The sequence below is a fragment of the Ascidiella aspersa genome, chromosome 1 (genome assembly GCF_963924565.1).
Source record: "Ascidiella aspersa chromosome 1, kaAscAspe10.2, whole genome shotgun sequence".
Lineage (NCBI taxonomy): Eukaryota > Metazoa > Chordata > Ascidiacea > Phlebobranchia > Ascidiidae > Ascidiella > Ascidiella aspersa.
Genome location: NC_139447.1, coordinates 37,498,570 through 37,513,402, shown reverse-complemented (window position 1 = coordinate 37,513,402; position 14,833 = coordinate 37,498,570). Strand labels below are relative to the sequence as shown.

Here is a 14,833-nt window from a genome sequence, read left to right as displayed (position 1 = left end):
GCTCTTAGATAAATACAGCAAAGTTAAACTTAGCTATAGACATAAATACAGCAAAGTTAAAGTTAGCTATAGACTCGGAACCACTGGAATGCACTGCTGTATCCCGAGGCTGGAGTTAATGGTTAACAGCATTCATGTTGATAGGCTTAAACGAACTTGTGGATTGACCGAATGTTTGTGTTGTGTTAACACAAGATATGTAGTGCTGAGTCTGAACAAACTACTGGATACTGGAATCCACGGCTATATCCGGAGGCTGCAGTTCATAGTTTAACGAGCGTCACGTTTAATCTATAAACTTGTAGCGTCGCCGCTTGTTTCTGCCAACTCATGTTGTGGTTTGCATCGAGTCTGCACTAACGATGTAACTCATAAAATGAAGGTAAAGATATTAAATATTAGTCCGAGACCATGACCCTCCCCTACCCATCTTCCAAGGGTATTTCTGCGCATATCAACTAAATGCGAAACAGCCAAACGCTTGTTTCAGCTTTTGACTTTTCAAACCCTTAAAGAAAATTTATTGATTTTTATCTTATACCTATTGGCGTAACACGGTTCAGAAAAATCAACTATTTTTGAGCTTTTGGTAAGTACATTGCTTTAGGCCCGTTTACACTACAGCTGCACTGAGCTGAGCAAGGCGTAATTTACATTTAAATTCTATTGTGGCGAGCTTTTAACGCTTTGCTAAACTCAAACACCATGCAGCTGAAAAAAAAATACGCTTTGGAGCGATTTTCACGAGCCCAAAATCTAGATCATAAAATTCAGTAAAATTTTTAACATTTGTTAATTATCTTCGGGACCGGGTGGGAATTTGGAATGTGCAGTCCAGTTTATAACGAACAACTTACGCTGAAAATAAAACTAAATTTCATACGTTTAATGAACATAACTGATCGTCAAAACTTCCAGCCAGCTCGTACACAGCCATATTGTGAAAAGCAGTGAAATTTATGTGGCTTAGACTGGATCAACTGGAATGCACTTCTATATCCCAAGGCTGGAGTTAATGGTTAACGGCATTCATGTTCATGGGCTTATAAGAACTTGTGGATTGACCGCTTGTTTGTGTTAATACAAGGTGTGGATTGTGCTGAGTCTGCAACTTTACAAACTTAACGTTGCTGGTTGCTGATCAGTAGCGCGATTGGAATGAAACAAACACCATCCACCTTTTATGGAGTTCCGAACTGTCACTATCTAACGGTGTTACGATGACTTTACCTAACTTGACTTAAGTGCACTTAGAGCAAGTGACCTATGACTTATGACTTCAACATAAGTCATTGGTTCTCCATCTCGGGTGCTGATTTTTGCTCAACCCTTTTGTAAAGATAGGAGTAGAATAAATCCAATCAAAACTTCCTACAATATGCTGAGTTGATGTAGGTTTTTCCAGTTCCGTTTATTGTGACATTCTAGTGATTTACCTACGGAAAAATCTTGTAGGGGTGCCGCAATATGTTTATTATTTCTACAGGGTGCCGCAAGCCATATAAGGTTGAAAATCACTGACATAAGTCATTGAGTCAAACAACTTGGGTTAAAATAAGTGGTTTTATTTAACATTTTTTAGGTGATTTTTGTCTTAATTTTTCACGTTAAACAATTACCTTGCTAAATATATTTTTTGTTTTTTTAGTTGACTTATTTCTCATATTCGCACAATGTTACCGTTATTTTGATGTTTTTTTTATCACTTGTGTTCCTGGGAATTGACTTGCTTTAATAACGCATTGACTGGGACTCAGGTATTTTAAAATAACTTGTGTAAAACACTGCTATTTAAATGTAAGGTTTGATAGGCTACTGCCACAGAGGACATCACTGACTTTTTGTTTACATCGTTGACCTAATTATTATTCCAAATTGTTAGCTATTAAATTGTTTAGCTATATCGCTATTAGTTGATGACTCCTAGAAAATATTACATGAATTAGGTTTACAGCACTTGTATAGTCCATATATGATAATACCAAATATAAAACGCTACACAAAATTCATTATTTGTTAATCTTATCAAAATGCGAACATATAGTGATTATATATTGTTAAATTAAAAAAGGCCATATTTTTATTTCTGTTGTACAGTCTTACGTAATTCTTTTGTTTCGATAAATTTACTCACTAAATCCGTTATTTTACTGTACATAAATCCATCTGCTTTTAATCAATGTTTTGCTCATATTTTTTTATAGTGGGAAAGCACTAAATGACTTAAACATATTTTGAGGTCGTTCAACTGACGAAACAACATATAATTTCTTATTCTAGTACAGTGTTTCTTAACCTTTTCTCAACCGCACCCCCTTTGGTAATTTTTGTGTGCCTCGCGCCCCCCTAAGAAAGCAATAAGGCATTTTCAATAAAATATCCCTGAAACAACATGAAGATAGTAGTGTAATGTTGATCGCGCGAAGCGCGAAAACTATTGAGTTTTATTTGGTTGAATTGGCTAAGCTGTAATTTAGAAGACATTTTAGCATTGGGCACACAACAAATTGCTCGTGCTCGACACATTGTTTTTTACCGAGCAGATTTTTATACACTTGTTGTGAGGGCATTGACTCCACAGTTGTTAGGCTGCAAAGAAACCACGTAAAAATGTCAAGCGCAAAAATTAAACATTGCAAACATTGATTTATCGTGTTTCAAAAGATGTGACGACACACAATAGAACGGTATTATTGCAAAAACAATATAGATTCGCGCGAAAAACTTCGAGTCCCCCTGTTGCTAGCCTGTTATCATATATAAATATGGCTAAAAATAGTTGGATCGAGGGATAACTTTTATCGTTTATATATATGTCAGCAAAATTGTAATTAAATTGGGCCGTTATACCTTTCGTGATATGAAAACATTCAATGGCACTCAAAGAGAATTTGTGCTAAAAAGGCGTGAAAAGTATAAAACAGAAGATTGGCACGGAGCACGAAAATGTTTGGCTGTTTCAGCAAGTGGCCAAAAAACAGAGTTTATACAGCCGGTAGAAGTGGTGCCCAACCCAAAAATCACTACAAAGAGCTCGCGACCCCCTAAGAATTGCTCGTCACCCCCCTAGGGGCCCCCCGGTTAAGAACCGCTGTTCTAGTGTGTAAATGTTGGAAAATCAATTGTAGTCTATCCAGGGTCCCATTAGTTTTAAAACGCTCCAACCTCGGGACCAATTAGATTTTGAAACGCAAATCAATATATGGTTAAATAATAATCTAAACAAGTTGTTTAAATCCGGGATGGACAAATAAAACCTACATGAAACAGAGTTCACGTTTAATCCATGTTAGATCCTTGGATCGCGAAAAACGATAACAAGCAAGCACTTCTTTTTTATTTAGTAAGTGAACTGGCGATATACATGGACCTTCCCATAAACCAATATTGAAGCAAGGGAAAAATAAAAGAAGAAATCGAAAGAAAAAGGTTTCCCTCAGAAGAAATGTCAACCTTGCTGTTACGATCTTATGTAAATTTACAAAAATATTAAAAATATAGCCGAGAAAGCTTGTTTAGTCCGAGAGCCAATCCTGTTCGTAATATGTCGTGTTTAAAACCCTAAACTTAAGTTCTAAAAACTGTTTTTTCGGTCGTATACTTGCTTAAACAAAAAAAATGGGGCTGATTTATAAAGATGTTGTAAAATAATTATCAGAAAGCTGTTTCTGATATACTGTATCACGTATTATGTATTATATTGTAGAAATTTTAGAAAAGCTAGTTTGTAAGGTTTAATTATTTGGTAAGGTTGCGTGTCTGTTTATATAGTCTACTAAAAAGAAGTTTGTATTTACGTTTATTACAAATTGCATAAACCATCTCTTGAGATATAGCCTATATACTTTCCGCTAACACAAATTAGAATTAGGATAGTACTTAGACCAAAGATGTACGGCCAAAAGTTTATTTTGAGGACCCTTAATTTTGCTTAGCGGTCACCAAAGCAAAAACCTAAAAAATAACCTACAAGTTTAAGTTTTATGTGCAGACGTAGGTAATAATAAATGGATTTAGGAACACTAAATCGTGTTTTGATCCTGTTGATTTTGAGGCAATTACAACCCGGAAACACAAGTAAGATGTTCGTTTAAAGTTTAAAGTAATAGTTTGCATTAATAGTGCAAAGCTTCTGTTTTTTATTTGATTTTCAGATTTTTCAGAATTTCGCCACAGAGTTACACTAGGGCGACAGATAGGCATTACTAAACAACTTATTATAATATATACATATCTATACTATATAGGAACGACAAAAATATCCTCATCAACCAACAGAAATGCATTTAAAGAGGGTGAAAGTGTGAGTCTTTATTGCAACACCAAGTACCAACAGGAACTGAACGCAACATTTACTTGGACCATACCACGTGCTAAATAGGTCAACTTTGTTCATGGAAAAAGTAACGAAATATGACGGTGGAAAATATGCTTGCCACACTACTGATGTGTTTGGAAAATACAAGACTGGAGTAGAAATTGATATTTTATGTAGGTAAGCTATTATGACTTTATGTGAGTGAACAGATAACTATAATGCTATTTAGTAAATACACCATACAAACAGGTTATATCGGTACTCGTCCGATACCCTGCTGCTATCGGTGCCGATTACACAAGTTTAATTTCTTTATTTCAGCAAAGGCTAGTGGTTTAACTCAGCGTTTTTACGTTAAAAGGTATATATATTTTTTTCTGGCATTTTAACAGTTAAGGGGGAAAAGTTTCCAAACGAAACTTAGACAAACGTAATATTTTAAATGTCTATTTTACAATTTGGCATTATTTGTTACATTTTGCACCTTTAGAAAATCCAATGTTTATTGACATTTTATATAAGTATATGCTTTTCAGATAATAACTGTTATCTATATTGCTATATTTGCTATACCACTAGGCGCTACTGACATCGTAACCACTTTCGTTTGTTCATTGATCTACTTGCTTCTTGTATGTAAAGCAACAACAGATTTCTTATCTAAATTCAACAAACTTACCGTTTTGGTAAATTTCAAATGTATTTAGATGGAGCTTTACAGAAGCCTGGAAGTAAAACAAATTGTACTTGGGGGGAAGTTACTTATAACCTGTGCTTTTTAAACTTCGATTCCAACCCTCCGACCCAAAACTATTCATTAACACAAAAAGGTGAAATTTCTAAAGTTCCTCTAATTAGTTTATACCGAGCATTAAAAAATATTTGGCTGTTTTGTAAAAAAAGAGGAACAATTAGTGATTTAAGCTTTTCAAACTGGCTGTCGTTGCGTGGTTTATTTCTACTTTACAATTTTACTTTTTAAAACGCTTTCACCAACTATACCTTTTTAAAAAACAGAGCAGGATGTGAGTTGCCCGTTGTGCCGATTTGATTCAACTGGAAACGAAAATGTGTCACAAAGATTTATATTTGCAATGAAGGTAAAAAATTGTGTAAGCCTATCGCGGATATTGCTTTGATGGACCCGAAGCAACCGGACAAGCAGTTCACGTGCAAGTGCAGAAAGCACCTATATAACACACAATATATATAGACAATCACAGATGGACAAATATGGTAAATTAATTATTTTTAGAATATTATACGTTGTAATTAGCCTTAGGGATGTCAGAAATTTGATATTTTATTCCGATAATTGATATTTTGAGCAAAACATTTCTATTGTGAGCAAAAACCGTCTGATGTGATGTCAAATGATGCTTTTACCGTGTTCAAATAAGAAAAATTAATCAAATTGAAAAGTACGATGCTAATGATTTTCAGGCTATTTGGCCGAAATTGGCTTTTGCACTTGCACGTGAACTGCTTGTCCTTTTTCTTTCGGGTCCATCGAAGCAATAAAGCCTATACCTATCGATTTTATCTATTTTGCTTTTTGGCCATAGTAATGACGTCATTTGGTACCGGTTTGCTTCGCGATTATTTTTGCTTAAAATATCGGCATCGGAATAAAACACTAAGTATATCATTATTTGCAAGAAAGTATAAGTTCCAAATCTTGTATTTGGAGTAAAGATAAAAGCTTAAAGCGGTTCTTTTTAGGGTGCCTCGTGGATATAATATAGACATCAGACAAACCAAAAACAGAAACCTTAAAACCCTTACAGCTAAGCAATTCCAGGTTAAGATTTTAAATATCTGCACTCTAATACAACTTCTAAATAAGTTTGACTCCCTGATCTATATTTAGCTCCCAGAATGAGTCGTTCCAATATGAATTGATTTTTAAAAAATTCGGTTTTATTAAACTTATGTAGATCTGCATTTAAAGTGCAAGTATCACATTTTCTCAATTCTAGTTAAATGTTTTATTTTAAAAACTACTACTAAATATTTTTAAAGTGTTTTACAATTAGAAAACATTGCGCTGGGAAACTTTAAACTCTAAAGTATGGTGTACATGAATTCTAGACTATCGTATATGTCATCAAGAATTCGATAATTTTAGAGAATAATATTAGTTAAACACTACATACACACTAACTGAGGAATTTGTTCTCATCCTTTGTCCCCGTGAATTGCTCAAAAAAAAAATAAAATCACCTTAGAACATTAAAAGAAACTAAACTACTAAGAAAAGTATAAGACTGCTAATCACCTTTCTCAATATTCTTTTTTTGAAAATTAGAATTTCAAAACGTAGGGAATATCCACTCGACAAGTTAAGTACATTTGTACTCAAGGACGATTATAATTATCATAATTATAGTTACAAGTAAGTAAATTAAAATTCGAATCGAAAATATCGTCAAAAGTGGAAAGGTTAAATGCAATACAAGCATCAAACTAAAGTATATTTACATTAATCGCTAAAACGTACACCCAAAATTGTGTGGATAAAAATTAATTTTACGAGCGATTATTCATTATAACGTATTTTTTTCAAGTTGTCTAACTACATCACGCAACTTTGTGAAGCTTTTTATTGGTATTAGGTCCTTCGGGTATAGTAATATGGAAACCTTAACCTTAACCTTGTGAAAAACATGGTTCCCAAACAACGGGCCTTACAAGTGGAAATTAGTTAATTCTTAGTACGAACCAAACTGATCGTCAGAGTTATACAATGTACAAAGTCCAAAAAAAGGGTTAAATCAGTGTTTCTTAAACAAGTGAATGGTTCACCCAGGATGAATAAAATTTTTGCAGGGGTGAATAAGGGCGAACCGTGAGAAATTAATGAAAACAACCTAAATCATTTTGTGCTGTTATATATAGACGAGATAGTTTTACCATATCATGAGACAAGGGTGAATGAAATCTGGAGATATATGCTAGGGGTGAACAAAACAAAAAAAACTTTGAGAAGCACTGGGTTAAATGCACCCGATCTAGTCCCACCTCGGAAGTTAGGCAACCTCGGGATTGGTTAGTTGGTTAGTACTTGGATGGGTGACCGCCTAGGAATACCAATAGTCGTAAGCGATATAAGAAAAAAAACAAAGTCTTAAATCACTGCCATTATGTGAGATTTACATTACTTTCGATACTCTAGCTTGACCACATTTAAAGTCCTAACCGAACTTATTGTCAGATACAGTTATACAATGTACAGGTACCAAACGCATAAATGTACAGGTACCAAACGCAGAGTCAAACCAAAGTCTTATCGATCAACCAAAGCCTTAAACCACTACCAATATGTGACATGTACATTAATTTCGAGCTTCCAGCTTGACCACGCACTCCCTTGGAGAGACAACAGCCGTCGCAGTTGGTTTATCAAGAGGTGGTGGGTTACTACCAACACTTCGCACTTTAAACTTCTGCAGAACCTTGACAAAGAACATAAAGACCTCGACCCTCGCCATGCTCTCTCCAAGGCAAAATCTTGAACCGATTCCGAAGGGAATGATCTTCTTGGAGTTTACAAACTTCCCGTTTTCGTCGATGTGCCGGTAAGGGTCGAACTTTTCGGGTTCTGGCCAATCGTGAGGGTCGAAATGAACACCTTGAAGGTTCCCGTAAACCTGAGCAAATCAAAATAACTGTTTATCCAAAAAAATCTCCTCGATTTTTTTATAAATGCGTGATGATATAGATTCGAAACTAAAACAGTTTACAGATACAACTAACACCTATAGAAAGCGAGTTATTTTTTAATCTTTATTCGAGTTAAGAAGATATTCTGGGCGATTAAAATGTTAAAAATACCTTGAAAGGCAGTTGATCCTTTTATAAGACGAAGCTAAAAAAGCCAGTTATTTTCATAAGATTTTTTGACATTGTTTTCCATATTACAAATTTCAGTTTGGTCATTTTTAAGGCGAATGACTGATAAAGCTTCTTTTAGTTTGAAGATGAACTGTTTATGTTTGAGTGGGTTCACACTATCAGCATGTTAAAGTTTATAAAGAGGACAGCGAAAACAACATATTTTTTACAAGGCACCAAATAGAAAGTTTTTATGGACCTTTTAAAAGTACTGGACCTTAATTTAACAAATCCAAATGTCCTATAGTTACCCCATTTGTGTTTAGCTTTGCAAATGGTTCGTTTAACAATTACTCACCGCTGTGTTCTTTGGAATAACATATCCGTAGAGTTCGACATCTTCAATGGTGAGATGTTGGGCAGCCAATGGAATAATTGTTCGGAACCTCATTCCCTCCAGAATAAAGGCGCAAGTGAAAGGCATTTCTGCACGTTTGGACATTGTAACGATCCCAGAAGAACCTGGAGCATTAACAAAAGTTTAAACAAACTTACAAAAATCGTTTTAAGCTCTCATAAGATAATGGTGTTATTTTTATGTAAAAAACTAGAAGTTTTCACGATCCCAGAACAGCTTGATACATGGACACAATAGTTTCCGAATTTTTACTAAAAAATATCAACATTTCGCTTTTTACAAACGTTTGGGCAATATGAGTCGAGTAAGACTACATAGAATTACCGAAGTCCTGAGTTCGACGTGCGCATGCGCAGTACCAAATTTGCTGGGTGAATTATATGACTGTCCCACCCTATGGAGTGGATTACTCAATATGCACCTTATTTTAGTAAAATCAATGGTGAAACACATGCTGTAGATTCGCAGCCGGACTCAAGACTCAACCAAGTCGCATATTTTGCCTGAGGCGGACTTTCATTTTTAGGCCTAAATCGAACTCTGGTTATTTGTAAACGACTCCGCAGCCCTGTACAGCAGATAAGCTAACCTACCTAAAACGTCGTTTATTTCTTTATCAATTTTCTTTTGGTGATCCGGGTGGTTGGTGTAGATCACAAAGAGCCAAGATAGGAGGCAACTGGTCGTATCCGTTCCAGCAATGAAAAAGTCCCGGCACATAACCGTCAACTGTTCTTCCTATGTAAGACATGAACGCGTTAAACAACTACAACGTATACAGGACAGGGGTCGCATTCTAAAAAGTTTTTGGTAAATAGAACTATATAAATCAATTAAATAACGTTGGCATTAGCTACGCAGTTGCAGCTCTTTAACGTGTAGGTAGAGTATCCTTGGTGGAGAATAATATAAAAAATTATAGATACTAAAAAAATGTTTTATGGGATCCAGAGCCGTCCCCCTCGTGTTTTTTTTCCAAATTGAGAAAACTATACAGAATTTCACGATGCGGCTGAGTAATACTATCCCAACACCTGGTATATACGATGTAAGTAGTGTTTTAAACTCTAAAATATAACTATAAGCAATATACAATATGCAAAAATGTCTTTAAAATAAATGGATTGTCAATAATTTACAGAATTTATTATAAAACGATACAATCTGACCTAATATTTTGATTTTTTGATTTTTTTGAGTCATTCTATGTAAATAAAACCTCTGGCTAACTTACATTAAAATCTTGTTCTTTCGGTCGATTTCCATGGTTCTGTTCGAACAGAAACGTATCAATGTAGTCCTCTACATTTTCTTTGTCAAATATTTTTTTATGTTCTGCTATCCTTCTTTCAATTTCATCTAAAATAGATAAATCATATCAGAATTAAAAATGAATGTTGCATATATGTAACAAACAACAGTTTATGTCGTTAAGATTTTGTTCACAGATTACAAAGTTACGTTGTAAGGCGGTGTCACCAAATTAAGGCAAAACATGAAGTTGCAATGAAGTTAACTTAAAAAAACCAAACAGTTCGTCTATGTTGTTAAAGTTTTATGTTAGAGTTTTTGGAATACAAAATCAATTACAAATATCTTATCGAAACAAAGCGCATATTGTTCAAGTTGCCCAAATTGTCATTTTCGGGTGCGGTGAGAAGCATGACGCCTTTGGGCTAAAAACGTTTAAACAAAGTGTGCTAAAAAATCCTAGATTCGCGCCTGTCCTTTGTAACATGGACTTTCATTGCATGAAACAAAATAGTTCTTCCCAAAAAACTTTACACAACAGTTAACAGTGGAATGCGTCAATTTTATTAGTCCAATATACCTACAGTCCTACATGGTTGTTCTATAAAACGGCGATGTTTCAATATGTCGCCAAGTTTCTACTGTCCGCTCTACATACTTTAAGCAGGTGTATTAAATAATACGTAACATTCAAATCGTGATGCATTTTGTCTACAAGTGGATGTATCTAAAACTAGTTCATACTTAGGATGTTCCTCATGTATCCTTCGAATTTTCTTTGAGCTGCAGCGAAGTAAGGAACATGAGATAAAAAGTTGCAAATAGACATGACGCTCAGCCTCGTTGCGATCTCTGGGTCGGCAATCCTGCGTCAATGTTCAAAAAAAATCTAACTAAATGCTGTAAAATGAATAACTTGGTTAACCAACTAAGCTAGGATATCCGGTGACCAGCCCTGATGAAGTAGTATTTACCAAGGATTATTACATACTTGGTTTGTTATGCTATGGCATACTATTGTTATGACGTGTTGCTTTCTCTTATTTTGAAGGTGAATTGATTTTTTTTTAATTTTAACAACTATGCTTTTTAGCGAACTTAAAATTCAAACACATATAATTACGCCTTACGTCTCATAAATATACCCGAAGTAATCGCAGACTAACCAAATTCATAAAAAACAAGCAAGTTTAGTAAGACGTGGTGGGAATACCAAAGCCCAACTGAATGTATGTTTTTTGTTTAGTTGATTAATTATTATAAATTTTGGGTAAATTTTGTAGTTAACATAATTATTGAAATTAACAAACAAAGTTTAGGAAATACATAAATGTTTAAAAATACTGCAAATTAATATAGTTCTATTGTGTTCCGTTTAATTCAAGTTTCTCGTAAAATTTGGGTTTTATGATTTTATTCAATTAACAAAACATATTTTTTACAAACGCAAAGACGTTAAAGATTCCGTAAGTATGACCTTCTTCAATTTGCTTCTTTAATTATAAACTCTCTTTTATGGCTGTGTTTAACAACGTTATTTAATTCAACAAAAAAACAATTTTTGTAAGTGCGAATACGTTTGAAATTCCATAAGTATAAAATAGGTTAAAATTATTTCGTTTATTATATGTTAGCAATTTGGAATATTTTTATCGTCAATCTAAATAACTTTTAATGTTGATGACAAACCTGTAAATCGACTTGGTTGTCAGAGTTTTGAACTTCGGCCAAATACTTCACGAACAGATCGCCTTCGTTGCCGATAAGAGTTTCCATTCTTTTGGTTGCAGCTCCATGTCTTAATAAAGTAACAGCCATTAACGCCTATATGGATTTTTATAAAAGTACGTACAACGAACGATTTCACTTCAGCACAGAAGTATATTCCGTGGAATGTATCTATCAAAACCCAGACAAGCCAATATTGTGTTTAAATTATAATCTAGAGGTCGGAAAATTATACCGCTACCGCTTGTAAGAACTAGCCACGAGGCCATTGCACATATTACTGTGGCTATGCTACGTTATCCATCTCCTACACTTTTGGCCTTTAAAGGAATTTTTGAAGCCTAAAATTGTCGTGCATAACCTAACTATATCACACAGCTTCGACAAATTAATATATCTCAATGGGTTTTATTAGGCTTCACATCGTTTCGTTTAACCCAGGAGTAGGCAACCAACGGCCCGCGGGCCCGCCGATGAAACTCATCCGGCCCGCCGCCTCTTTGACAAACTAGGCACGATTCCATTTCAAATACTTTTTAACTATTTTAACTAGGTGAGTGCGAAAACTTTTCGCGCTTCGCGCGAATGATCCTTCTACATTCGGTTTGTTTACGTTTTGACGCTGTCTTTTAAAATATAGATCAGCGTTTCTTTACCGTTGCGCCGTGGAAGGCTGCCAAGTGCGTCGCGAACAAAGGGAAAACGTATTCACAAATATTGGACATAGATTTTTTAGCATTTTTTTATTTTTTATTGTCGGCAATGTAGGCTAATGAAAACTTGCAAAAAATGGCGTTATACCAAAATAAAATCGCGCTCGCTGTGCCCGGACTTTAAAAGGTTGACAAACACTGAACTATAGATTAACTTCGTTTCCTCAAAGTAGTTTTATTACACTTCTCATTAGTAATATGGATGACGGTGTGTGGACTCGGACTTTAAACCAAACAAACGCATTTTATTCGCGCTTTGCGCCAATACTTTATTACTGCTTCCTTAAATGTAATTAAACACGTTTTTAGGCGCAAAAAGGTCCGAAGTCCGCCTGATTCACGGTAGTTTCAACATTTTAATAACATAATTCTTAGTTAACATTTTGTGCGGCCCGCAGAGACCTTTCTGAGGTTGGTTTGGCCCGCGACTACAAAAAGGTTGCCGACCCCTGGTTTAACCAAGTCATTTGTCCAAAATGCTTAAGTCAAGTCAAGTCAAGCCAAGTCATTGTAAAACTGCATTTAAGTCAAGTCAGGCACTTAAGTCATTACAACACTGTCATTATTACGTATTACTTATTATAGATTGATTTTCTATCAACTAAAATGTAAAGATGACAACAAGCTTACTCTCGTAAATACTTGAGGGCGAAATGTTTTTGCGCCTTAAAATCTTCGCCGTAGTTCTTAAAAATCAGTCCCTTCTGTTTTGTCAAACTACAGAACAGCTCAACCCATGGACGACCAGAGAATGTGTTTCCCTGCTTGACGAGTGCCTGCAATTAATTAATGAGGGTTATATTAACAGGTTAACAAGAACATTTAAATTAAAAAGCAAAAATATATAACTTATCGGCTTTTTGAACCGGAAAATTATTCGGGAAAATATAAATTTTTTTAAGTTTCGTACAACAAATAGTTATCGGTGATGAAGCCAGTTAAAGGACGCTGTGACGTAGCAAGCGGCCACTTGACTAATAAGCCGTTGTAAAATATTCACCCTTTAGCACCATCCATCGAACATTGATTGCTGCAAATAAGCTCCTTTGCACTCCTAGTGGTAATATGTAATCATTTTGTTCTCGGGATTAGTTAGTTAGGGATTTAATTAGTAGCAAAAACATCTCAACTACGCCATCTAGGGTACAACTGTTGGCTTAGGACCGTGTCTTTTGAAGACACACTTCTCTGTGAACTAAATTTCTTTTTCTCGACATGACGGAAAAACTACTGTTAGTAAATTTTGCTATAACCTAATAGTTTAAATAACTAAGTATGTTGACTTCAATAGAATATGCTTTATTTGTTTTACAGTTATGTACGTTTATATTTTTTCTTGAAACCACTCCTGTCTGCTTTGCGGAGTTTTGTTTGTAAAACCAAATATACGCGCATCGCGTCATCTAAAGGATCCTTTTGTATTTGTAAAATTAAATTTAATTGCCCGAATTTCTTACGAAGTAACATGAGTATCAAAATGGTTTGCTGAATTTGAAAATACTCATTTATTGCTAAAAGTGTTTCTTTAGCCCTAATATTATTTGTTTTGCATTTGACAAACCCGAAGAAAGGCGATTAATTAATGCAAAACTTTTCAATGAAAAAAAAATTAAAATCGCAAAATTATAGCAAATCAATCAACTTTAGAAAATTGTCAACCTGTGAAATGAGCTGGTACAATCTAGGCGTTTGTATACGATATTTTTACATATAAAACTTTTTCAGTGCGCTTATAATGGAGAATTTTAATTTAACAATTAGATTTATCAACCGTGACCGTATAGCAGGTCGTGCAGTATCTCCAAAATATGTTATGAGCAGCTGTAAGTATTCTCCATCGCGTACTATATGGACGTGTAGAACTATAGTGAAATAAGCACAACTATTTTGTGCATTGAAAAAAGGTAATGCGAAATAATAAATGATTGACCAAAATCCACTTTAATTAAACAAATGCACCTAACAGCAGTTTGTTTCCAAATACTTCTAAATAAAATGCTTTTGCAACAATCGGGCGGTTATACGTGTTTTTTTTTAGCAATTTTAAATAGTTACTTGATGTAAGTTTCATGATTCAATAATTTTTATTAGTACTTGTTTTTGGTTTATGAATAAAATTTCGTTGTTTTTTGATAACATTGCAATGTAGTATATACCTGTTAGAACATCAACAAAGTGCAGTTGTGTAAAAAATGGAAAATAGGCAATACTGAACATCTGCTCATTTGCGCCACTCAGCGGTTTGATGTTTTTAATCTTTAAAGATGAACGACCATTTAGCCCCACACTGATATTGTTGCAATATTAATTAACATATTGTTCCGTATAATTATCAAATTTTATTTGTTTGCTAAATATAAAAGTCCAGTTTGTAAAATGTTAGTCGCTTCCTGATTCGAATTTAGTTTAAAAAGTTTTTTAGAGGTAGTTACTTTCTTACAGCAGGTGGCCAATCTACTATACTTACATTTATTTGTGCATGATTTTTAAGTACCACTTAGGACAATTACAAATATTCAAATAACATTTTCACTTAAAAACAAAACAAAAAATTGTTCTTACCTTCGCCAT

General features: G+C 34.5%; 1 protein-coding gene across 1 annotated transcript; it reads right to left on the bottom strand.

Moving 5' to 3' along the window:
• Positions 1-7,653: 7,653 nt before the first annotated feature.
• LOC146170365 (cytochrome P450 2U1-like) lies at positions 7,654-14,833 on the bottom strand. Its single transcript, XM_083388459.1, has 8 exons — positions 14,825-14,833; positions 12,893-13,038; positions 11,511-11,619; positions 10,537-10,687; positions 9,805-9,929; positions 9,164-9,308; positions 8,511-8,674; positions 7,654-7,968 (listed from the first exon to the last, which is right to left on the bottom strand). The coding sequence occupies exons 1-8, from the start codon at positions 14,831-14,833 to the stop codon at positions 7,654-7,656; spliced, it is 1,164 nt and encodes a 387-aa protein (XP_083244585.1).